The sequence below is a fragment of the Saimiri boliviensis genome, chromosome 12, assembly GCF_048565385.1.
Source record: "Saimiri boliviensis isolate mSaiBol1 chromosome 12, mSaiBol1.pri, whole genome shotgun sequence".
Classification (NCBI taxonomy): domain Eukaryota; kingdom Metazoa; phylum Chordata; class Mammalia; order Primates; family Cebidae; genus Saimiri; species Saimiri boliviensis.
Genome location: NC_133460.1, coordinates 87,402,130 through 87,427,844, shown reverse-complemented (window position 1 = coordinate 87,427,844; position 25,715 = coordinate 87,402,130). Strand labels below are relative to the sequence as shown.

The window sequence follows — 25,715 nt, the reverse complement described above, 5'->3', positions numbered from 1 at the left end:
GTACTCCAAGTGGACACCACTCTGCCCATCAGCTGCATCAATGCAAACTCTGAAGATAACAAGAGCTGTAATGCAAAGTTTGGGGCTTTTCAAAGGAGCTTCCTTTGAACAGAACTGTAGGCAACTCAGGGGAGAGTTGCCCACCTAGCACTTTTCTCAGAGGGAGGGCAACCAGTGAGTCCCTAGCAGCTCCCCTCTAGGGCTTCTGCTATGAACTCATCTGTGGTTTTCCTCACCCAGGAACAGGCAGCAGAGGGTGTGTGCTCTGTCCCCACCCCTTACAGCCAGCAGCTGCTGGTTACAGTTACACATTCCGATACAGACATGCCTCTCAGACGAAGAGTGGGTGGGGGTGTCCGACTCGCAGAAGCCCTGGAACACATAGTTGGCAACAGCTGTGTTCTCAGCAGACAGCAGTTGGCTTGCTACTGTTCTCTCATTCCTCACTGCTTCACCGGCTAGAATGAGTGCAGTGCCCCACTTCAAAGGGTGGCTCACCGAGCAATCAAGTCTCTGCCACAGGGGTCTGTTTGCCTTGAAAAATCGGTCAGTAAGGCCAAAATGGGGTCAACTCCACACCCCTTCCCCTGAGGTGTCTGGGATGTCCCTGAGCCGCACAGCCCCAGCCACATGCTTGAAAGGAATAAAGCCTTTCCTTTAAAAGAAGTACGGAGCCCTCACCCCACCCCCAACTCAGAACCAGAGGGCTATGAGGAAATCTCCCCTGACTAGCCAAATCAAAATGGAGAAGGAATAAAAGGGGTTTGCAGCAAGCATGGCATTCGGCCTCTCCCCTGCCCCAGCCCCACTCTCCAGCTGCTCCTCTGTGAAGTTTCCAAAGCAGTTTTACAGTGTCTGATGGCAAATCAGAACAGGACAGCCCTAGAGAAACCCCGGGGATGTAGAGGGTTAAGAACACGGTGGCTCTGAAAGTAAGGAGCAACTAGCAAACCAGAAGGGAGACTGGAAAGTTCTGTGTGGGAGCTGGCCTGGTATAACCGAGAGGCATTTGCTAAAATATTCCCTCCACCCAAAGCAGTAGTACAATAAACAAGCTCCCACCCCTTCTTCCCTTCCGAACCCGATCCGTGCAGAACCAATTACCTGTCTAAGACCCAAAAGGAAAGGCATCCTGCAAGAGCATCGTCCACACTAACGTTGGAACAAAGGGCTCTTAAAAGTTAAGGTCTTGGAATGAGCATTGCCCCTGGTGGGTCTGTGTGCGCGGCGGTCCTGGTTCACCGGCCTGCCTTAGCAAAGCAGACAAAGTAAACAGAGTCCTGGGACCAAGCAGGCACACTGCCTCCTGCTCTCCTTGCTACTCCCCCCGCCTGGCTCTGGCCCACCCCCACCTTCTCGTGACATATCTCAGACGCAGCTAAGCCGAAGCTGTCTGCCAAGGGGGAAATGACATCAGTTCAGGCGCAGCAGAAAAACTTCAGACAGCTGCGCTGGAATACTGAGGAGGATGTGCTGCAGACCCGCGATGCCCAGCCCTGGACTGACCTAGAGCCAGAGCCCACTGTGGGAAGACAGTGGGGGCTGCAGATGGGAGCAGGTTGCTGCAACCCCTTGGCTCTAAGCAGCTCCGGAGTACATAAATCAAGTCTCTAAAGCTGAAAAGAGCTACCCTGCTCTGAATAAGGATGGACTCTATAGCTCCTAGACTATTGTTTCTCCTCCCTGGGAAAGAAAATCAAGTCTAGAGTCTGTCAGTTTCACAGAAACTTTTCCACCCCCACCCCTGCCAGTCAGTGCTCAGTAAATAACAGGACATTTAAGCCTGGCTGTCCCAATTTGCTCTAGGGAATGAGGCAATTCGCAGGGAGGGCTTGGAGAGGCACCTTTTCCCCAGCTAAGGTAGGACACACGTTACCTTGGACACTGACCTTTTTGAGCCCTCGCTTCCACAGAAGAGTTTATATTTCATAAACAAACTGCGCAAGTACAGGTGCCAACATCGTTCCTCACTTGCCTTATAAAAGGTACAACAAGTCCCTCCACAGCCTCCAAGTTGCCAGAGAGGCAGATCATCTATATTTAAACCAACTCTTGGTTCGGAAAAGTTCACCACCTTAGGTTTGTCTTGCTTTCTTCACTAAGTTCAGCTCAGGGAGAAAAGAGTTCTCCAACAGCAAGCTTTGCACAAGAAGCAAGAGCCATGGGGATGGTGTCCTGCTCTGACTTTTCCTAGTCAGTGGTGTAAGCCAAATCCCTTCTGGCTATCCTTCCTGAAACAGCAGGTCACAGCAGCTCTCCCTGGGCCTGAATCCTCTACCAAAGACAACACTCACACAGGACAAAAGGTTCTGTTTGGGTTTGGATTTCCAGAAATGACTCAAGGAGAACAATCTTCAGAGGAGCTTTATAAATCCAAAGTTACTTTTCCTTTTTTTTTTTTTTGAGACATGGTCTTACTCTGTCACCCAGGCTGAAGTACAGTAGCATGATGATCTTGGCTCACTGCAACCTCTGCCTTCCGGGCTCAAATGATCCTCCTACCTCAGTCTCCCAAGGAGCTGGGACCATAGGCATGTGCCACCACATGCAGCTAATTTTTGTGTTTTTTTGTGTGGAGATGGAGTTTCCCCATGTTGCCCAGGCTGGTCTTGAACTCCTGGGCTCAAGTGATCTGCCCACTTCAGCCCCCTAAAGTGCTGGATTATATAAAGTTACTTTTCAATAACTTCCTCGGCTGCAAATTAATTATACTGTCCAGGACTCAAAGCAAGTATATTTCATCTTTCCTTTCATTTTCTGCAACAATTTTCTTTCATGGTACTTATCCAAGGCTTCCATGGTAGTGGCACTGTGCTGGGTATGGCCCATGTAAGTCAGAAATGATTCTTGCAAATTAGTATCTATAACCCCCACCTAGGACAATAAATTAGCAGCGCATGACACGTACAGCACAGCGAGGTGCCAAAAGTACTGTTTGATCATTAGCATTCAGCCAGACACACAACGTGTTTACTGCAGGTCCCCACTGATGGTCAAGGTCACATCGACTTTCCTGACAAGAAAATGAATGTGCCAAACTGGCTGAGCCATTTCCTCGAGACTCACAAAAAGAATGGATCACAACCTCATTGCTAGAGGAAAAGGCAGCTGATGTGTAAACAAAGTGGCTCCTGCTCCTGCAGGTGTTTGGGGACTGGGAAGCCATTCTTCAGCACATACGTATTCTCAAGACACCAAGACACAGTCAGTCTATCTCAGGCCTTGCTGCCAACAACCAGGTCAAACCGCCAGACAGATGAGGTTGGACATCAAGGCACAGCTGCCCAGGGAAGAGCAATGAGGCTGTTTTCAACCCCTTCCTTTCACTTCCTCGGTTCCCTGGCAACTACTGAGAACCACAAAACACATGCAGCATTAATTTTGGCAATCAAACTGGCGGAAAGAGCATCCTCATCCCCTCATGGGCAATATAGTCTGCACTGATCTCACAAGACCAAACTGGCACCTGCAATTCTCCAGAAAGAGTGCCATGGCAGGTGTACCCATTCATTCACTCATTCCACACTCACTGAATGCCTATAGTGTGCCAGGCATTGTTTTAGGCACTGGGGATGCCACTATGACCAAAATATACAAGAAACTTTGCTCTAACGGACTATGAAGTATTTCATATTCTTCCCCCCGCCCTTTTTTCTTTTTTTTTTAAGAGAGAAGGTTTTGCTCTGTCACCCTAGGCTCAAGTGATCCTCCTAACTCACCCTCCCAAGAAGCTGGGACTACAGGCACATGTCACCACACTCAGCTATTTTTATTTTTATTTTTTGTAGAGACAGGGTCTCACTATGATGCCCAGGCTTGAACTCTTGTCCTCAAGTGATCCTCGTGCCTCAGCCTTTCAAAGTGTTGAGATTACAGGCATGAGCCACTGAGCTTGGCCCCATAATTCTAAATAATACTCATCAGTGATGATCTCAGAAGTGGAATTGCAACAAAATTACTAGAAATCCAAAAAAAACTTGTAAAAATACAACCTAAATGATCAAAATTGCATTATAGACTTCCTGATTTCCTAATGAATCATCCTTTCATGATGCTACTCAAGACAGTATTTCTAATCAGCATTTGTCTATTTTTAACTTCTCACAGATTATAAATTCCTGTGTGCAAGGCAGCATTTAACCCAAGGCATTATACCTAGTACAATATCATCTATTCCAAAAAAGTGACTGCTGACAACAGCTTCTTTCTTACTAATCAACTTCTTGCCTACAGTCCCTCACTAACATTCACTAAGCACCGAGATCTGAGGGGTTAGGAGAAAAAGAGGTTGAGTTGGCAAAACCAGGCATTCCCAGGAAAGTGAGTTCACTTTCTGCCATGTTATACAAATATTACTACAACCTAGGGACAAAGTAGTCAGCTTTGCCACTTGAAAAGCAAGATGATCATTAACAAGTTCTGCTAGGCTGGGCGCGGTGGCTCAAGCCTGTAATCCCGGCAATTTGGGAGGCCGAGGCGGGTGGATCACAAGGTCAAGAGATCGAGACCATCCTGGCCAACATGGTGAAACCCCGTCTCTACTAAAAACACAAAAAATTACCTGGGCATGGTGGCATGTGCCTGTAATCCCAGCTACTCAGGAGGCTGAGGCGGGAGAATTGCCTGAACCCAGGAGGCGGAGGTTGCGGTGAGCCGAGCTCGCGCCATTACACTCCAGCCTGGGTAACAAGAGCGAAACTCCGTCTCAAAAAAAAAAAAAAAAAAAAACAATTTCTGCTAGCCTGAAAAAAAATGGGTTCTTCTATGTACATGATCCGGGCTCAAACATCATGAGCCAAAGGGAGGGTAAATCCTTCTTCAAATGACTTTAGTCATTCGCCTGCCAGTGCAGAATTAAATTCAATGCTAAATTCACCAACTTTTTTTTTTTAAAGGAAGTCATACTAAATTAGAATTAAGCAGGATTATGTTGTCAAAATGTTGCAGGTTGGCCAGGCACAGTGGCTCATGCCTGTAATCCTAATATTTTAGGAGGCTGAGACAGGCAGACTGCTTGAGCCCAGGAGTTCAAAACCAGCTTGCGCAACATGGCAAAACCCCATTTCTACAAAAAATACAAAAATTAGCTGGGTGTGGTGGCACGTGCCTGTTGCCTCAGCCCTCAGGAGACTGAGGTGGGAGGAGCACTTGAGCCCAGGAGGGAGAGGTTACAGTGAGCCAAGATTGCACCACTGCACTCCAGCCCGAGCAACACAGCAAGACTCTGTCACAAAAAAAAAAAGAGGGCTAAGTGTGTTGGCTCACGTCTGTAATCCCAGCACTTTGGGAGGCTGAGGCGGGTGGATGACGAGGTCAGGAGATCAAGACCATCCTGGCCAACACAGTGAAACCCCATCTCTACTAAAAATAGAAAAATTAGCTGGGCATGGTGACATATGCTTATAGTCCCAGATACTTGGGAGGCTGAGGCAGTAGAATCACTCGAACCTTGGAGATGGAGGCTGCAGTGAGCCAACCCAGGTGACAGAGCAAGACTCTGTCTCAAAAGAAAAAAGAAAAAAAAATTGCAAGTTAACAACTACTTATGGCCTCAAGCAGCATCTGAGATATCCTTCTACTAAGGCTGTCTCCTCCTCTGCAGTTCAGAGAACCCCTAGAGACAATATTGCCAAAAATTTTATCCTTTGGATTCAGATTAACTTTTTTTTTTTTTTTTTTGAGACAGAGTCTCGCTTTGTCACCCAAGCTGGTATGGTGACGCAATCTTGGCTCACTGCAACCTCTGCCTCCCGGGTTCAAGCAATCCCCCTGCCTCAGCCTCCCAGGTAGCTGGGACTACAGGTGTGCAACATCACACTGGGCTAATTTTTGTATTTTCAGTAGAGACAGGGTTTCACCACATGGGCCAGGCTGGTCTCGAACTTCTGACTTCAAGTGGTCCACCTGCCTCAACCTCCCAAAGTGCTGGGATTACAGGTGTGAGCCACTGTGCCTGGCCTCAGATTAACTTTTAAATTTTTTATTTAAAAAAATTGTTTTGTTACATAGATGAGGACTTCTTATGTTGCCTCTTTATGAACCAGGGAAACAGAAGTGAGCCACTGCACCTCCCTAAAATTTTATTTTAAACAGGGAGTCTCGCTATGTTGCCCAAGTTGATCTCAAATTCTTGGCCTCAAGCAATCCTCCCACCTCAGCATCCTCAAATGCTGGCATCACAGGCACGAACCACTGTGCCCTATTGGATTAATTTAAGACACACTGCAACAACATATATGCTCACAGCTAGCTGAATTCATTGTTTTACTGTAGTAAATTTATTTAAGTATCTTTTGGCAACATTTTGTAGGCAGTTTATATATTTATAATCTTTAAATTCTGGGATGGGGTAGGAGAGAGATAATGATTTGCTCAACCCTAACCATGAGCCAAACTCCATGCTAGGAACACTATCTAACCAACATTTCAAAGCCACAACAACCCTACAATGTGGCCACTACTATCACTATTACTCAGTTGCAGAAATGGAAGCATGTGGGGCTTATGTAACTTGCCAAGGTGACACAGCCAGCTGTGAGATAGCACAAGGATTTGAGTGAAGACTCTGGCTCCACAGGCTTTTTCCTTTATGATCACACAGGTGTCAGATATTAGAATATCAAAAGTTACAAACAAGGAAAAAATAAACAGCAAAAACCAGAACTGAGGGTCACGTGAATGTTAAACAGACAGAGAGGTCCCTGGTCAGTGCTCTGGAACCCTGTTTAAGAGATTGCCATGCGGCTGCACGTGGTGGCTCATGCCTGTAATCCCAGCACTTTGGGACGCTGAGGTAGGTGGATCATAAGGTCAAGAGATCAAGACCATACCGGCCAACATGGTGAAACCCAGTCTCTATTAAACATATAAAAATCAGCTGGGAATGTTGGCACACACTTGTAGTCCCAGCTACTCTCAGAAGGCTGAGGCAGGAGAATTGCTTGGAGCCGAGGAGGAGAAGAAGAATGCAGGAGGCAGAGGTTGCAGTTAGCCGAGATTGCAGTGAGCCGAGATCGTACTACCGCACTCCAGCCTGGGCGACAGAGCGAGACTCCATCTCAGAAAAAAAAAAAAGAGAGCCTGCTATGCACGCTGGATCTGACGGTACTGTTCAGGAGTGTAAAGTCAGGGTCCTAGGCTCCTAGGGCTCTCCTCTAACCCACTTTGGAGAGCAAGGTTCTATGAGGTCAATGACTGGGAAAGCCCTAACGTTCCCATCTGTTCCCAATGCACAACAGATCCACATACCAGGAATAGGCTGAAGACCTTCCTATGCCATGGCTCTTGGGAACCTGGTGAGCTGCTCCCACACCCATGGCATCTGGTCAACTGAGGCTGGTGGTGACTAGGGCTGAAGGTCTAGGGGGATCTTATTACACTGTCAAGGGATCTGAAGAAAGAGGGTTTGTCAGAACAGGACAGTAACTGCCAGGCTTCTAGGGTAGTAGATAATCTCCAGGGGTAAGGCCATTTTATTTTCAGGAGCTTTGAGCAGAAGCTGCTGGGTTGACACAGAATGTCTAAGATAAGAGACCTTTCTTATCTTTCTCCGGTTTGGGCACACACCCATTTAAATGTAGAGTTCTGACTCAGGAGAGGAGAGAAGGAATACTAACTCAAACCTCAAACCAACAAGAATGTCACAATAAAAGTTAAACTGAATCTTCATGTCATGGGTGTGAGGCTGGGCATTAACAAAAGGATCCTGAAGTAATTATTTTGGTGAATGCCAGGGGATCAACTCTAAACCCAGAATGAAAATTTGCAGAAATCTGCCAAGCAGAAACACTAAAGGTTGCTTAACTGCTAGAAACCAAGAATACTAGCTTTATTTATGTCCTGGGGCTGGACAAAGACAGACATGTAGGAGCAAGAAAACACACACCTCTGTTTCTGGGCAGGACAAGGCGTTCTACAAGTCACAGAACTTATTTCTTCCACAAGGTATCCACAATAACCCGTGGGTGCTTTCCTACCATTCAGTCTTGCAGGAAAGATAGCTGGGGTAAATGATTCTTAAGCGCAGGATGTAATCCTCTGCTAAACATCAAATCATGTATTTCAGAGAGGGAAGATTCCAGAAGGATGAGGACATTTCATATTTTACATCATGACGTTAGGTAACTCATTCAAGGACACACATCTAACAGGCAGTGGAACCAGAATCTCAACCAGATCTTTGTGACTCCAAAATGGGTTGGACACAGATGGAGATAGGATTTTGATACTAATTAGAATTGTGACCTCCCCCTTACTTGTGACCTGATATTTACAGTTGTACCTGATAAATCAGTCTACCCAGGACGTGCTGTGGGGATAACAAAGATGTACTATTGGATAAATCAGTCTTGCCCTGGAGGATTTATTTATTTAGTTACCCAGTTTGGGAGAAAAGACACACAGAAACAAACATACTCACTCTAGGAAAAACATGGTGGGGCAGGGGACAAACACAGCGACATAAGAAGAGCTCAAAGAAGAGATGCTGGATGAGCCTCTGAGCTTCCAGAAAAGGAAAGAAAGAAAGAGAGAAAGAGAGAGAGGGAGGGAGAGGGCAGGAGGGATGCTGTTGAAAGACAGAAAGGCCAAAGAAGGTTTTTGTTTTCAAAGAAAATGTTATCAAGAGATGGATACTGGGCTAGACAAAATGGTTCATGCCTATAATCCCCACGCTTCAGGAGGCTGATGTGGCATGATCATGTGAGGCCAGGAGTGCAGGACCAGCCTGAGCAATATAGTGAGACCCTGTTTCTACAAAAAGTTAAGAAATTAGCCAGGCACAGTGGCAGATGCCTTGTAGGTTCAGCTATTCAGGAGGCTGAGGCAGGAGGATCACCTAAGCCTAAGAGGTTGAGGTTGTAGTGAGCTGTGATTGTACCACTGCACTCCAGCCTGGGTATCAGAGTGAAAGCTTGTCTCTTAAAACACAAACTAAGGGCCAGGAGCAGTGGCTTACACCTGTAATCCCAGCACTTTGGGAGGCCAAGGTGGGTGGATCACCTGAGGTTAGGAGTCCGAGACCAGCCTGACAAACATGGAGAAACCCCCGTTTCTACTAAAATACAAAAAATTAGCTGGGCATGGTGGTGGGCGCCTGTAATCCCAGCTACTTAGGAGGCTGAGGCAGGAGAATCGCTGGAACCTGGGAGGCGGAGGTTGCAGTAAGCTGAGATCACGTCACTCCATCCTGGGCGACAAGAGCAAGATTCTGTCTCAAAAAAGAAAAAAACAAAAACTAAGGCCAGGCATGGTGGCTCAACCACTTTAGGAGGCCGAGGCGGGTGGATCACCTGAGGTCAGGAGTTAAGGAACCAGCCCAGTCAACATGGCAAAACGCTGTCAAAAATACAAAAATTAGCCAGGCATGGTGGTGCATGCCTGTAATGTCAGCTACTTGGGAGGCTGAGGCAGGAGAATTGCTTGAACTCAGGAGGCAGAGGTTGCAGTGAGCTGAGATTGTGCCATTGCACTCCAGCCTGGGCAACAGAGCAAAACTCTGTCTCAACAAAACAAAACAACAACAACAAAAACTAACTTAAAAAACCCCAAAGAGATGGATACTAAAATAGTATGTAGAGTTTCGGTGGATAAAATGAGCATGCTAGGCAGAGGCAAACATGGATAAAACCATGAAACGAGGACACACAGAGCATACAAGAAAGGCAGAAAAAGATGACGCAAAGATGAGCTGGAGGTAGAATGTCAAGGCCCTACACATGCTCACATCTATTGAGTACGTTTCACCAGCACATTTTTTCTTTCTGATTACAGTAGCAGCTTGAGTATCAACTACGGGAATTTCCATTTTAGTGGGGTATTTTAGGCCCTCATTTTGCTTGTTTGATATTTACTACCAAAATATGGTAAATCTTGGGAGTTCATTTTGTTTTACTGCAGAGGTTCGGGGTGATGGAAGGAAGATACAGATGACAACTTTAGGGCATTCCCAGTCACTGACCTCAACCTCAAAGAATCCTGCTTTGGAGACAAAGCCAGCCAGAAAAGAGTTCTAGGTTGCTGACCCCACCCATGTCATTAGTGCAGCCTCAGTCTTCTATTTACTTTTTTTTTTTTTTTTTTGAGACGGAGTTTCGCTCTTGTTACCCAGGCTGGAGTGCAATGGCGCGATCTCGGCTCACCGCAACCTCCGCCTCCTGGGTTCAGGCAATTCTCCTGCCTCGGCCTCCTGAGTAGCTGGGATTACGCGCCACCATGCCCAGCTAATTTTTTGTATTTTTAGTAGAGACGGGGTTTCACCATGTTGACCAGGATGGTCTCGATCTCTTGACCTCGTGATCCGCCCGCCTCGGCCTCCCAAAGTGCTGGGATTACAGGCTTGAGCCACCGCGCCCGGCCTTCTATTTACTTTTTTAAGAGACAGGGTCTCACTGTGTTGCCCAGGCTGCGGTACAGTGGCAATTCACAGGGGCCATCATAATCCACGGTAGCCTCCAAATCCTGGGCTCAAGTGAGCCTCCCACCTCAGGCTCCTGAGTAACTGGGACTACAGGCACATGCCACTGTACCCAACTTTAAATGGAGAGAAATAAAAGTAGCTGAACCTGAAACTGGTTTACAATAGCTTCCTAAGGTTTCTGCCCTTTGCCTCACTGCCCCCTAAACAAGAAAATCACTTTGTTGCTGACAATCACTGAATACATATTTATTATTTTATAGGCTACACAACCATTTGCTGCTATCCCCAGAATGTGCAGGGGTCTCTGAAACTCACCACTGTCAGTTGGCCATCACCAATAGTTAATGGGCTCTCACTGGATCTGCAACTTGAGCTTCATCAAGTACAAAGCAGCCTTGTTTGTTTTCAAACACAATGCTAGCTAGGTTCGTGTTTTTCCTACCTTGGAAACAATTTAACCCGTCAACCATGCTCGCAAGTAGCCAAGATTTACATGAAAATCAGCAGGTGCAGCTCGTAGCTGTCTCCATATACATTTCATGCCTCCTCACCAATTCCTCTCCAAACGAAAGATCGGAATAAGAACAAAGGAGGGACGTAGATCACACCAACTACATGAAACACACTCTTTGTTTTTTGCTTTTTGTTTTTGAGACAGAATCTCACTCTGTCACCCAAGCTGGAGTGCAGTGGTGCGATCATGGTTCACTGTAGCCTCCAACCTCATAGGCTCAAGAGATCCTCCCACCTCAGCCTCCCAAGTAGCTGAGACTACAGGCGTGTACCACAATGCCCAGCTAATTTTTTTAAATTTTTATAGAGCAGGGCCTTCCTATGTTGCCAAGGCTGGTCTCGAACTCCTAGGTAGGTTCAAGTGATCCTCCCACCTTGGCCAGATGTAATTTGGAAAGAGAATTCCATTAGGAAAATTAGGCTTCCAGGTCTCCACCAATCTGACTTCATCTTTCACTGTTATTTATTTATTTATTTATTTTCTTTTTCTGACTTCCTTCTTCTCATTACACAACTTTTACTGTTATTTAAACTTTGGGTGAGATAAAGAGAGACATAGTCTACTTTAAGTGGGACTGTGGGTACAATGGTGGCTGACCCAAGAAAAAGCCTTAACAGCAAGGTCATTTTATGACAGGCATCTCAACTCTGAGTCTTCAGAAGCAGTTCTGGGTGCTCTAGGCATTCTCACTGTCCAGAAAGCAATCATCTTGGTTGTCCTTTTACAGAAAAATCCACTCACTTCTTACATGTGACTCATAAACTCAACAAAGCCCTTTCACACTTCATGTTTTAGTTATTTCTTCTCAGACATACCTTCTCCTCTAAAGTAAGCAACTTAGGGGTAAGACATGAAATGTTCACTTCCATATTCCTCACAGTAGCAAGCACAATGCCTTGCACAAAGCAGGCCCTCAAGAGAAGATTGCTACATGGATGAAGAGGTGAAGACACCAGGCACGGTGGCTCAGGCCTATAATCCCAGCACTTTGGGAGGCCAAGGCAGGCGGATCACCTGAGGTCAGGAGTTCGAGACCAGCCTGGCCAAGATGAAGAAATCCCATCTCTACTAAAAATACAAAAATTAGCTGGGCATGGTGGCATGCTCCTGTAATTCCAGCTACTCAGGAAGCTGAGGCAGGAGAATCACTTGAACCCGGGAGACACAGGTTGCAGTGAGCCGAGATCGCGCCATTGCACTCCAGCCTGGGGGACAGAGCGAGATTTTTGTCTCCAAAAAAAAAAAAAAAGAAAAAAGATGAAGACGTAACTAAAGAGAGGATCCTGGGTGCGGTGGCTCACGCCCATAATCCCAGCACTTTGGGAGGCCAAAGAGGGTGGATCACTTGAGGCCAGGCATTTGAGACCAGTCTGGCAACATGGCAAAACCCTGTCTCTACAAAAAAACACAAACAATAGTCGGGTGTGGTGGCACATGACTGTAGTCCCAGCTGCTGGGGAGGCTGAGGGTCAATTGAGTGCCCAGGGAGGTTGAGGCTGCAGTGAGCTGTGATCCCACCACTGCACACCAGCCTGAGTAACAGAGCAAGAACCTGTCTCAAAAAAAAAAAAAAAAAAAAAGGAGCATAAAAATAAAGCTAAAATATAGCTGAATCCCTAAAGATTAGTGCTGGTAACACCTGCCTGGTCACAGAAACTGACAAACAGCTAAGAGGTCAGGAGAGCACCTGGATTTCCCCAAGCTCATGAAGTCTGATGCAGCAAACCCTCCATGTGTCTCACTATCTGTACATCTCTCGTTTCTCAGCTGAGGAATTTAAAGCACTTCAATCATCTCAAAAGCAAAATTGCCTTTCTCAAAGCAGAGCTGGGCCATGGTCTAACTCCCTAGCAATCGTTTTTGGATTTGAGGGAATAAAAAAAGCTCCTCCTGGTTTTGTCTCCATGTCACAAGATACCTTCACTAGCAACTCCTGGAAGTTGTCTTTTTGGCATAAAGGATTGCGAAACTTACTAAGGTCTAACTGGAAGCACAGCTCATGGCATTGTGCCTTCCCGCATTTCCTGGATCTTACATAAATCAAATATTGTGTCCTCTCTCATTAGGCTATTTGGTAACCAAATGTATGCCAGGTCTAAGATTTCACAGTTAAAAACACCAAACATTAGGACAATTTATCCTTCCAATAAGTTGTAGAGGGTGGGGAAACTCCTAGAACAAATATGTCCACACCCCAAGTAAAACAATGACTAAAGGTGGTGAAACCAGAGAAGGCATCATACCAGATGCAGGGGACGCTGAACCCTTTGTCACATAACGCCCACCCACGACCAGGCCTGAAACCCTGCACTTCCAGGCCACAGAGAGTGAGGTGACATAGGATGACAGCAGTAAGTAAACCTACTTCAAAAACACCTTCATCCAGAGTCTGAATCATGAGGAAGGCACTAGAGCAAAGCCAAAGAAATGGTCAGACGTGCCTAAAGCTTAGTGGGAAAAGCTGAAAGTACTTCTGAGCAAGCATCCATGCCCTATCGCAGCCCAGCCACTGGCCCTCCCAGAAACACTAATGTTGTTCTTTGAGAGACTCGAGAAACAAAGTTTTTCCAAGGCCTTGCACTGCACTCAAAATTGCAGGAAAGGTGGAGCTCACAAGTGAGACGCACGATAACTCATCATCCTTATTCTTGCAGAGAACTCGAGGTTTTAAGGAAGCTCGGCAAACTTCAAGAAAATAAAGAGGAGGCCAGGCACAGTGGTTCACGCCTGTAATCCCAACACTTTGTGGATCACCTGAGGTCAGGAGTTTGAGACTGGTCTAGCCAATATGGTAAAACCCTATCTCTACTAAAAATACAAAAATTATCAGAGCGTGGTGGCGCACACCTATAGTCCCAGCTACTTGGGAGGCTGAGGCACAAGAATTAATTGAACCTAGGAGGTAGAGGTTGCAGTGAGCTGAGATCATGCCGCTGCACTCCAGCCTGGGCGAGAGAGCAAGACCAAAAAAAAAAAAAAAAAATACAGAAAAACAATTCAACAAAATCAGACCTCAAGGTTTATAAACAACTTGCACATCCATTTCAGCTGCTCCTTACCTCAGTTGGTAACAGGATATTACTATCCCTACTTCCTGAATGAATATACTGGAGGTCTGAAAATGTAAAGTGACCTTGGAATGGAACAAGGGTTTCTGACTGAAGGGACACAGGCCTTCCCATGGGATTCCAGTGAAGGATGCCCAGGGGGAGATTTTCCTTTAAACTAAATTGTTTCCGGTCTCTGGCATTCCAGACCTGGCCACGCTAGCACTTGGTCTCATGATTCCGGGCTGATGACTGAACCTCTCCGAGCCTTCCTTCCTTCTATCAGCATTGCACAGAGACCCTCCGAGGCCAGCCATTTCTGTGATAAGAGGCCCATATGATCAAGTCTACCATCTCCTCTGTGGAGTCACAATGTATCAGCTTACCGTTAAACATGGGAATAGTCACACAGTTAAGGAGCCTGCTCAACTCCAAATTTCCTACATTTTGAACAGCCCAGACTCTAACTGAACATCTGTTCACAGCATCTATCTCTCCAGTGCCTTTCAGTCTCCAAATGCCTTTTTTTTTTTTGAGACAAAGTTTAATTCTGTCACCCAGGCTGGAGTGCAATGGTGTGATCTCAGCTCACAACAGCCTCTGCCTCCTGCTCTCAAGCAATCTTCCCACCTCAGCTTCCCAAGTAGCTGGGACTACAGGTATGAGCCACACCACCCAGCTAATTTTTGTGTTTTTGTAGACAGAGGGTTTCCCAATCTTGCCCAGGCTGGTCTAATTCCTAGGCTCCAGTGCTTCTCCCACCTTGGCTTCCCAAAGTGCTGGGATTACAAGCGTGAGCCACTGTACCCAGCCTCAGTGTCTAAATTCTGTTCCATTTCTCCCTCAGCAGCGTTACTCATCTGCAGTGAAACCCCCAGCACTGTATCATAAGGGTAGGCATAGTCAGCCAAACACAGGATAGGGACCCACAGCTTGCACCCTCAAAGAGCTGGAGGAGGAGAAGATATGCTGGCAGGGTCTCTTCATTTTTCCATGCTCCTCTGAACATTTATGCAATCTCAGATAAGAGTAGGATTTTCCCCCAAATTCTCTCTTCACTAGAAATTCAGGGCAAAAGTCTTAAGTTAATCTTTCACTTTATACACAGGCAAAGGTTGGAAATGGGTATGTGTGTCAAAGAAAATGACAGACCAAGTTTTGCAGGGGGAAAAAAAAGGGTTGTTATAATTAAAACACCACTTGAACTAGACAGGTTCAAGTAAAACTGAGGAAGCTGGGAGCACTTTTGATTTTCATGGGATTGAGGGTACTGCTGGGAATAACATTTTTTTTTAAGTAAAGGAACTTACTAAGAAAACAAGAACTGTCATAATTAGCTGAATTTTGTAAAAATATTTTTATTCTTAGATCTTACTTAAATCCTCGAGTGCAAGATCCTATCCTACAACATTAAGGAATTATTGTCAACTTTTCTGGGTATGCTATGGGATGACGGTAATGTTGAGAAACAGATTTGTTATCTTTTAAGATTCATTATATATTTATTTATTTTACTTCTTCATTTTTGAGACAGGGTCACACAACCTGGAGTGGCGCAATCTCTAAAAGATAGCCAGCTGTGGTGGCTCATGTCTGTAATCCTAGCACTTTGGGAAGCTGAGGTAGGAGGAATGCTTAAGGCCAGGAGTTCTAGACCGACCTAAGCAACATAAAAAAATTGTTTTAAAAATTAGCTAGATCTAGTGCCACACACCTGTAGTCCTAGTTACTAGAGAGGTTAAGGTAGGAGGACTGCCTGAGCTTAGGAGTTCGAGGCTGCAGTGAGCCATGATCGCGCCACTGCACTCCAGTCTGAGCAACAGTAAGATACTGTCGCTAAAAATTAAACATTAAGGGTTAGGTGCGGTGGCTCATGCCTGTAATCCCAGCACTTTGGGAGGTTGAGGCAGGTGGATCACCTGAGGTCAGGAGTTCAAGACCAGCCTGGCCAACATGGTAAAACTGCATCTCTACAAAAAAATACAAAATATTAGCCAGGCATGGTGGCAGGCACCTGTAATACCAGCTACTCGGGAGGCTGAGGCAGGAGAATCTCTTGAACCCAGGAGGCGGAGGTTGCAGTGAGCCGAGACTGCACCAATGCACTCCAGCCTGGGCAACAAGAGTGAAACTCCATCTCAAAATAAGAAAAATTTAAACATTAAAAATTTAAGGCTGGGTGTAGTGGCTCAAACCTGTAATTCCAGCACTTTGGGAGGCTGAGGTGGGCAGATCACCTGAGGTCAGGAGTTCAAGACCAGCCTGGCCAACACAGGAAAACTCCATCTCTACTAAAAATACAAAAATTAGTCAGCCATGATGGTGGGTGCCTGTAATCCCAACTACTTGGGAGGCTAATGCAGAAGAATCACTGGAACCTGGGAGGTGGAGGCTGCAGTGAGCCAGGATCACACCACTGCACTCTAGCCTGGGCAACAGAGACTCTGTCTCAAAAATAATAATAATAATAATAATAAAGGCCAAGTGCAGTGGCTCATGCCTGTAATCCCAGCACTTTGGGAGGTCGAGGAAGGCGGATCATTTGCAATCAGGAGTTCAAGACCAGCCTGGCCAACATGGTGAAACCTCCACGCTACAAAAATACAAAAAAAAAAAAAAAAACCAACCCAGGTGTGGTACACGCCTGTATTCCCAGCTACTGAGGAGCTGAGGAAAGAGAATCACTTGGAACTCGGGAGGTGGAGATTGCAGCGAGCTGAGATCATGTCACTGTACTCCAGTCTCGGTAACAGAGTGAGACTCCATCTCAAAAAAAAAGAAAGAAAGAAAGAAAGAAAGTGAGAGCAAAACAGAATAGGAGGAAACATTTGCAATTTATGTATTGAATTCATATAGATTTCCTAACTGTGTGACTGTTCAGAAGCTGAACTGTAAACATATGCACTAAGCCTCCCCAAATGAGACGGGAGACTTCTCTGACCACACGGGCCTCTTACCACAGAATGGCTGGCCTCAGAGCAGTCTGTGGGCCATGCTGATAGAAATAAAGAAGGCTCAGAGAGGTTAAGTGGCCCAGAGTCACAAAACTAGGTGGGAACATAGCCAGGTCTGGAAATGCCAGAGCCCTGACAGAACCCAGTTTGAAGGAAAATCTTACCCTGGGCATCACTCACTAGGAAGACTTCTGGCCCCTTAGTCAGTTAAGGGTAAAGGGACAAAGGATTGAATAGACATTTCTCCAGGAAAAAATATTTGACACCGCTAATCATTAGGGAAATGCAAATCAAAACCACAGTGAAAAACTACTTCTCACCTACTAGCATGGCTATAATTAGAAAGGCAGACAGTAACAAGTGTTGGAGAAATTGGAACTCATACATTGCTGATGAGACTGTAAAATGGTGTAGCTGCTTCAGAAAAGTCTGGCAGTCTCTCAAAAAGTTAAACATCAAGTTACCAAATAACCCAGCAATTCCACTCCTAGGTTTACACCCAAGATAATGAAAAACAAGTCCACATAAAAACTTGTACACCAAGCTGGGCACAGTGGCCTGTGCCTATAGTCACAGCTATTCAGGAGGCTGAGGCAGGAGGATTCACTTGAGCCCAGGAGTTTGAGGCTGTAGTGGGCTATCATCTTGCCTGTGAATAGCTTACTCCCCAGCCTGGGCAATACAGTGAGACACCCCATCTTTGAAACCAAAACAAAACTTGTACACCAATGTTCACAGCAGCATTAATCATATTATTAGTCCCAAAGTGGAAACAGCTTAAATGTTCATGAATTGATGAATAAATAAAATGAAGTATATCTAGAAAATGGAGTATAAATTGATCATAAAAAGGTATGAAGTACCGATAGATGCTACAAAATGCATGAACCTTGAAAACATTATGCTAAGTAAACAAAACCAGTCATAAAGACCACATGGTGTATGGTTCCATTTACATGAAATGTCCAAAATAGACAAATCCATAGAAACAGGAAGTAGGTTAGTGGCTGCCAGGGACTGGAGGGAGGAAAATAAGTGGAATGAATGCTAATGGCTATAAGGTTTCTTTTTGGAGTGATGAAAATATTCTGAAGTTAAGATAATGATGATGGTGGTGCACCTTGCGGATATACTAAAAACCACTTAATTATACCCTTGAAAATGATGAATGTTATAGTCTGTGAATTAGATCTTAATAAAACTGTTATTAAAAAAAAAAAAGTGGCAAGGCACAGTGGCTCATTCTGTAATCTCAGCACTTTGGGAGGCCAAGGCAGGCAAACCACTTGAGGTCAGGGGTTCGAGACCAGCCTGGCCAAAATGGTGAAACTCCGCCTCTACTAAAAATACAAGTATTAGCCAGGCATGATGGTACACGCCTGTAGTCCCAGCTGTTCAGGAGGCTAAGGTGGGAGGATCGCTTGAACTCAGGAAGTCAGGCTGCCATGAACTATGATCATGCCACTGCATTCTAGACTGGGTGACACACAGAGACCCCGGTATCAAAAAAAAATAAAAAAATAAAAAGCCTCAGAAACCATATTCCCCTCAGAATAGCAGAATAGAAAGTGCCAAGTGGAGGCTGGGGACAAGAGTGAAGGATCCCCATCTCTGCAGTAGAGTATCATGCATGAGAGCAGACAGAGTCACATGTGGTCTAGCCCTGTGGGCAAGATGGGTGACGACCCCCACACCTGAGAAACAGCACCGTCTGCACTGGTGGTGACCCCATCACTCTTCTCACTGAAGGGCACAATGATGTGCAAACAAAAATAATAGTATCGCTGGGTGTGGTGACTTGTGCCTGTAATCCCAGCTATTTGGGATACTGAGGCAGAAGCACTTGAGGCCGGCAATTCAAGACCAGACTCGGCAACATAGAAGAACCTGTCTCTATAAAAAATTTAAAAATTGGGCCGGATGTGGTGGCTTACACCTGTAAACCCAGCACTTTGGGAGGTTGAGATGGACAGATCATTGAGGCCAGGAGTTTTAGACCAGCCTGGCCAACATGGCAAAACTCTGTCTCTACCAAAAATACAAAAAAAATTAGCTGGGTGTGCTGGCAACCGCTGGTAATCCCAGCTACTCAGGGGGTTGAGGCCGAAGAATTGTCTGAACCCAGGAGGCAGAGACTGCAATGAACTAAGATTGTACCACTACACTCCAGCCTGGGCAACAGAGCAAGAGTCTCTAAGTAAGTAAGCAATTAAGTAAGTAAATAAATAAATAGCAGGAGCAGTGGTGCCTTCCTGTAGCTCCAGCTACTCAAGAGGCTGAGGTGGGAGGACAACTTTAGCCCAGGAGTTCAGGGCTGCAATGAACTATGACAGTACCAAAAAAAAAATGTAAGTGTATATTCTAACTTACCTGCTCTAAGAATATAAAATAATTTCATACATCATTATTAAAAAGCAATTGGTGAACTGGGCTCAGTGGCTCACGCCTGTAATCCCAGCACTTTGGGAGGCCGAGGTGGGTGGATCACCTGAGGTCAGGCACTCCAGACCAGCCTGGCCAACATGGCAAAACCTGTCTCTACTAAAAATACAAAAATTAGCCAGGCATGGTGGTGCATGCTTGTAATCCTAGCTACCCCAAAGGCCGAGGCAGGAGAATCTCTTGAACCCACGAGGCAGAGGTTGCAGTGAGCTGCGATCACGCCACTGCACTCCAGCCTGGGCAGAAGAGCGAAACTCCATCTCCCCCCGACCTCAAAAAAAAAAAGAAAGCAATTGCTGGCCAGATGCAGTGGCTCATCCTGTAATGCCAGCACTTTGGGAGGTCGAGGTGGGAAGATCATGAGGTCAGCAGTTTGAGACCAGCCTGATCAACATGGTGAAGCCTCATCTCTACTAAAAATAAAAAAATTAGCCGGGTTTAGCAGTGTGCACCTGTAATCCCAGATACTCAGGAGGCTAAGGCAGGAGGCTTGAACCCAGGAGGTGGAGGTTGCAGTGAGCCAAGATTGTACCACTGTACTCCAGCCTGGGCGACAGAGAGAGACTCCACCTCAGAAAAAAAAAAAAAAAAAAAAAAAAAAAAAAAAAAAAAAAAAAAGGAAGCAATTGCTACAAAAGTACCTCTCATCTGATTGCCAAGGCTGATGATACTGAAAGTGAGTCACATGCCTTTGGACTAGGAGTTAATAGATAAATTTTTTGCTTTGGAATCAAATCTTGGATCAGTGAAAGAACAGAGACACCCTACAGCTTTCCCAGATGTTAAAAAAAAAAAAGAAAGAAGCCGGGTGCGGTGGCTCAAGCCTGTAATCCCAGCACTTTGGGAGGCTGAGGTGGGTGGATCACGAGGTCAAGAGATCGAGACCATCCTGGTCAACATGATGAAATCCCATCTCTACTAAAAATACAAAACATTAGCTGGGCATGGTAGTGCGTGCCTGTAATCCCAGCTACTCAGGAGGCTGAGGCAGGAGAATTGCCTGAACCCAGGAGGCGGAGGTTGCAGTGAGCCGAGATCGCGCCATTGCACTCCAGCATGGGTAACAAGAGTAAAACTCCATCTCAAAAAAAAAAAAAAAAAAAAAGAAAGAAAGAAAAGAAAAAAGATGACAATGAAGGCTAACACCAAGTGTCTGTCTGAGACACAGTCCCACTCTGTTGCCCAGGATGGATGCAGTAGTGCAGGCGTCCCCAAACTACGGCCCGCGGGCCCCTGAGGCCATTTATCCAGCCCCTCGCCGCACTTCAGGAAGGGGCAACCTCTTTCATTGGTGGTCAGTGAGAAGAGCACAGTATGTGGTGGCCCTCCGGTCTGAGGGACAGTGAACCGGCCCCCTGTGTAAAAAGTTTGGGGACGCCTGCAGTAGTGCCATCTTGGCTCACTGCAACCTCTGCCTCCTGGGTTCAAGCAATTCTTGTGCTTAGCCTCTCAAGCAGCTGGGACTACAGGCCTGCGCCACCATGCCCAGCTAATTTTTTTGTATTTTTAGTAGAGATGGGGTTTCACCATGTTGTCCAGGCTGGTCTCGAACTCCTGGTCTCAAGGGATTCACCAGCCTCAGCCTCCCAAAGCACGAGATTACAGGCATGAGCTACTGCACCCAGCCTCAAGTGCTTACTATGTGGCAGGCATGCTCTGTTTTATAAGCATTAACTCAATTAAATCTGATAATAAAGCTTTAAGTAAGGTGCTATTATCTCCCATTTTCCCATTTTACACATGAGGAAACCAAGTTAACTAACTAGCTCAAGGCTATACGGACAGTGAGGGTAGACGTGCACTTCAGGTGCAGGCCTTTAGACTCCTGATAGCACTCTTTTCTTTTTTTTTTTTTTTTTTTTGGAGACAAGAGTTTTTCGTTCTTGTTGCCCAGGCTGGAGTGCAATGGCATGATCTCGGCTCACTGCAACCTCTGCCTCCCGGGTTCAAGCAATTCTCCTGCCTTAGCCTCCCTGAGTAGCTGGGATTACAGGAATGCACCACCATGCCCAGCTAATTTTGTAGTTTTAGTAGAGACGGGGTTTCACTATGTTGGTCAGGCTGGTCTCGAACTCTCAACCTCAGGTGATCCACCTGCCTCAGCCTCCCAAAGTGCTGGGATTACAGGCACAAGCCACTGCGCCCAGCCTGGCTGCACTCTTAACAACTCTACTTCCAAGTGTCCCTACTTTTAGAATGACCACCATGCAAATGTAGTTGATCAAGCACACAATTAGACCTGTGTGCCATACAGTAACAGCCACCTGCCTAACATCTTCCAAGGCATCACAAACCACTTACTTTAACACCTGGGCAGGCATTGCTACCCCGCCCCTCACCCCACAGCTCCTTGCTTTCGGGTAAATCCTGTTTCACAGTAAAGGGAGCTACAGAATGCAGACAGGAAAGAGATTGGAAGCACGGCAAAATAGAGACCAATAGGCTGTTTTGTTTTGTTTTGTTTTGTTTTACCCAGTCTCCCTCTGTAGCCCATGCTGGAGTAGAGTGGCGTGATCTGGGCTCACTGCAGCCTCAACCTCTCGGGCTCAAGAGATTCTCCGACCTCAGCCTCCAAAGTAGCAGGCACATGCCACCATGCCCAGCTAATTTTTTGTATTTTTAGTAGAGATAGGGTTTCACCATGTTGACCAAGATGGTCTCGATCTCTTGAACTTGTGATCCGCCTGCCACAGCTTCCCAAAGTGCTGGGATTATGGGCATGACCCACTGCACCCAGCCATCCAATTAATTTTTAAATTTTTTATATAGATGGACTCTCAAGTTGTTCCCCAGGCTAGTCTCAAACTCCTGGCCTCAAGCAATCTGCCCACCTCCGTCTCCCAAAGTGCTGGGATTACAGGCGCGAGCCAGTGCACCCAGCCTGCAGATCCTATTGACGTGAATGTAAACTGATACAACCACACTGAGGAACAACATGGCAGTATCTACCCCAGCCTTTAAATGTACATACTCTATAACCACAAAATCCTCGGTTCCACTTTCAGGAATCTAGCACGATTGCAAAAGAAGTAAGTACAACAGCCGGGTGCGGTGGCTCACGCCTGTAATCCCAGCACTTTGGGAGGCCAAGGTGGGTGGATCACGAGGTCAACATGGTGAAACCCCGTCTCTACTAAAAATACAAAAAATTAGCTGGGCATGGTGGCACGTGCCTGTAATCCCAGCTACTCAGGAGGCTGAGGCAGGAGAATTGCCTGAACCCAGGAGGCGGAGGTTGCGGTGAGCCAAGATCGTGCCATTGCACTCCAGCCTGGGTAACAAGAGCGAGAAACTCTGTCTCAAAAAAAAAAAAAGAAAAAAGAAAAGAAATAAGTACAACATGGCCGGGCGCGGTGGCTCAAGCCTGTAATCCCAGCACTTTGGGAGGCCGATGCGGGTGGATCACGAGGTCAAGAGATCGAGACCATCCTGGTCAACATGGTGAAACCCCGTCTCTACTAAAAGTGCAAAAAATTAGCTGGGCATGGTGGCACGTGCCTATAATCCCAGCTACTCAGGAGGCTGAGGCAGGCGAATTGCCTGAGCCCAGGAGGCGGAGGTTGCGGTGAGCCGAGATCGCGCCATTGCACTCCAGCCTGGGTAACAAGGGCGAAACTCCGTCTCAAAAATAAATAAATAAATAAATAAATAAATAATGGTATAAAGCAAAAGTATATAGGCATTTTAAGAAATCAGAGGAGTATCTACGTTATGGAAATTAGTCCACAGTATGCTAAGGTAAAAAAAAAAATGCATGTTGTAAAATACTACATTATAAATGTAGTATACATGTTTTTTTCTGAGATAGAGTCTTGCTCTGTCGCCCAAGCTGGAGTGCAGTGGCGTTATCTCAGCTCACTGCAACCTCTGCCTCCAAGGTTCAAGTGATTCTCCTGCCTTGCCTCCTGAGTAGCTGGGAAGAAAGCTGTGTGCCACCACACCCATCTAATTTTTGTATATTTTTTTGTTTGTTTGTTTTTTGTTTTTTTTTTGAGACGGAGTTTAGCTCTTGTTACCCAGGTTGGAGTGCAATGGCGTAATCTTGGCTCACCGCAACCTCCACCTCCTGGGTTCAAGCAATTCTCCTGCCTCAGCCTCCTGAGTAGCTGGGATTACAGGCACGCGCCACCATGCCCAGCTAATTTTTTGTATTTTTAGTAGAGACGGGGTTTCACCATGTTGACCAGGATGGTCTCGATCTCTCGACCTCGTGACCCACCCGCCTCAGCCTCCCAAAGTGCTGGGATTACAGGCTTGAGCCACCGTGCCCGGCCTAATTTTTGTATAGTTAATAGAGACGAGGTTTCACCATGTTGGCCAGGCTGGTGTCGAACTCCTGACCTCAGGTGATCCGCCCACCTCGCCCTCCCACAGTACTGGGATTACAAGTATGTCACCACACCTGGCCCCATTTTTGTTTTTAAAACAAATAAAGAACCCTATCTGTACAAAACAATTTATGGTTGTCTATATATGTGTAAGTTGTTTATATATGAATATTAGTATATCTATGAATATGCAGCATAAGCAGAAAACCACCAAAAATGCATACCAAACCACAAACTTTCACTTTCTACTCTAAAGATTTCTGAATTTTTGTATTATTTAACATTGTTATGAGCATGTGTTGTTTTGTGTAATTAAAAAAGGATGTAAGCTGGGCACGGTAGCTCACACCTGTAATCTCAGCACTTTGGGAGGCTGAAGTGGGCCGATCATTTGAGCTCAGGAGCTCGAGACCAGCCTGACCAATATGAAGAAACCCCGTCTCTACTAAAAATGCAAAATTAGTCAGGCGTGGTAGCACATGCCGTAATCCCATCCACTCGGGAGGCCGAGGCAGTAGAATCGCTTGAACCTGGGAGGTGGAGGCTGCAGTGAGCTGAGATCATGCCACTACACCCCAGCCTGGGCAACAAGAGTGAGACTCTAGCTAAAAAAAGAAAAAAGAAAGAAAGAAAGGATGTAGGCCAGGCACAGTGGCTCACACCTGTAATCCCAACACTTTGGGAGGCCAAAGTGGGTGGATCATTTCAGCTCAGGAGTTCAAGACGAGCCTGGCCAACATGGTGAAATCCTGTCTCCACTAAAAATACAAAAATTAGCCAGGTATAGTGATGCAGGCCTGTAATCCCAGCTACTCAGGGAGCTGAGGCAGGATAATTGCTTGTACCTAGGAGGTGGAGGCTGCAGTGAGCCGAGATCGTGCCTGCACTCCAGCCTGGACAACAGAGCAAAACTCCATCTCAAAAAAAAAAAAAAAAAAAGAAGTAATAGTCCTAGCTATTCAGGGGGCTAAGGCAGAAGGAACACTTGAGACCAGGGATTCAAAGCTGCTGTGCACTATGATTATGCCTGTGAATCACCACTGTACTCTAACCTGGGGAACACAGCAAGGCCCTATCTCTACAAAAATAAAACAAAATCAGCTGGACACTGTAGTGTATGCCTGTAGTCCTAGCTACTTGGGAGGCAGAGGCAGGAGAATTGCTTGAGCCTAACAGTTCGAAGGTGCAGTGAGCTATAATTGTGCCACTGTACTCCAGCCTGGGCAGCATAGCAAGACTCTCTCTCTAAAAAAAAAAAAAAAAAAGAAAAAAAATTAAAAAGATGGGGACACACGAGGTGGCTCACACCTGTAATCCCAGCACTTTGGGAGGCTGAGGCAGGCAGATCACAAGGTCAGGAGTTCGACACCAGCCTAGCCAACATAGTGAAACCCTGTCTCTACTAAAAATAAAAAATTTGGCTGGGCATGGTGGTGCGTACTTGCAGTCCCAGCTACTTGGGAGGCTGAGGCAGGAGAATCGCTTGAACCCGGAAGGCAGAGGTTGCAGTGAGCCGAGATCACACCCCTGCCCTCCAGCTTGGGCGACAGAGCAAGACTTTGTCTCAAAAAAAAAAAAAAAAAAAAAAAAAAGGTGAAAGGTATTTTAAGGCTCAAAGAAAAGCAGCAATCAGCTCTAAGGAAGAAAAATGGAAAGTCAGCCATAGTGGACCTGTGCCAAATCACACTGGGGTAGGTTTTATGCTCCTTACTCCTCCCAAATGTATCAAAGGGATCTGCAAAACTTAAAGACAGATTATCCAAGGGAAAAGAAAGAAGCAAGTAGGATGAACTCACACTACTCAACTCTTGTATTCAAGTTCCAAGGGGCTACAACATGCCAACATCCTGGTGTAGAAAGACATAGTAATTTATTCTCCCAAATGAACCACTAAGAGAGAAAAATAATTAAATCTGATCAATAAACTAAGCTGTGGCTTTTTTGCTTGCTGTTTCTGTGTTTGATGAAACTGCCAGGTGGAATTTTAAATGAAGAAAATAAATTAGGAAATGC

At 45.9% G+C, this 25,715-nt stretch overlaps 1 protein-coding gene across 2 annotated transcripts in view; it reads right to left on the bottom strand.

The window, feature by feature from the left end:
* WBP1L (WW domain binding protein 1 like) overlaps nucleotides 1–25,715 on the bottom strand; it is an 81,193-nt gene that overhangs the window by 45,963 nt on the left and 9,515 nt on the right. Inside the window, exon 1 of one of the 2 annotated variants that reach the window (XM_003922242.4) lies at nucleotides 1,105–10,083. The exons of the other annotated variant lie outside the window; for it this stretch is intronic. Coding sequence (XP_003922291.1) covers nucleotides 1,105–1,131 — 27 coding nt within the window. The 5' untranslated portion in view covers nucleotides 1,132–10,083. Of the gene's footprint in view, nucleotides 1–1,104; nucleotides 10,084–25,715 lie in introns of those variants that run through there. 2 annotated transcript variants of the gene reach the window in all.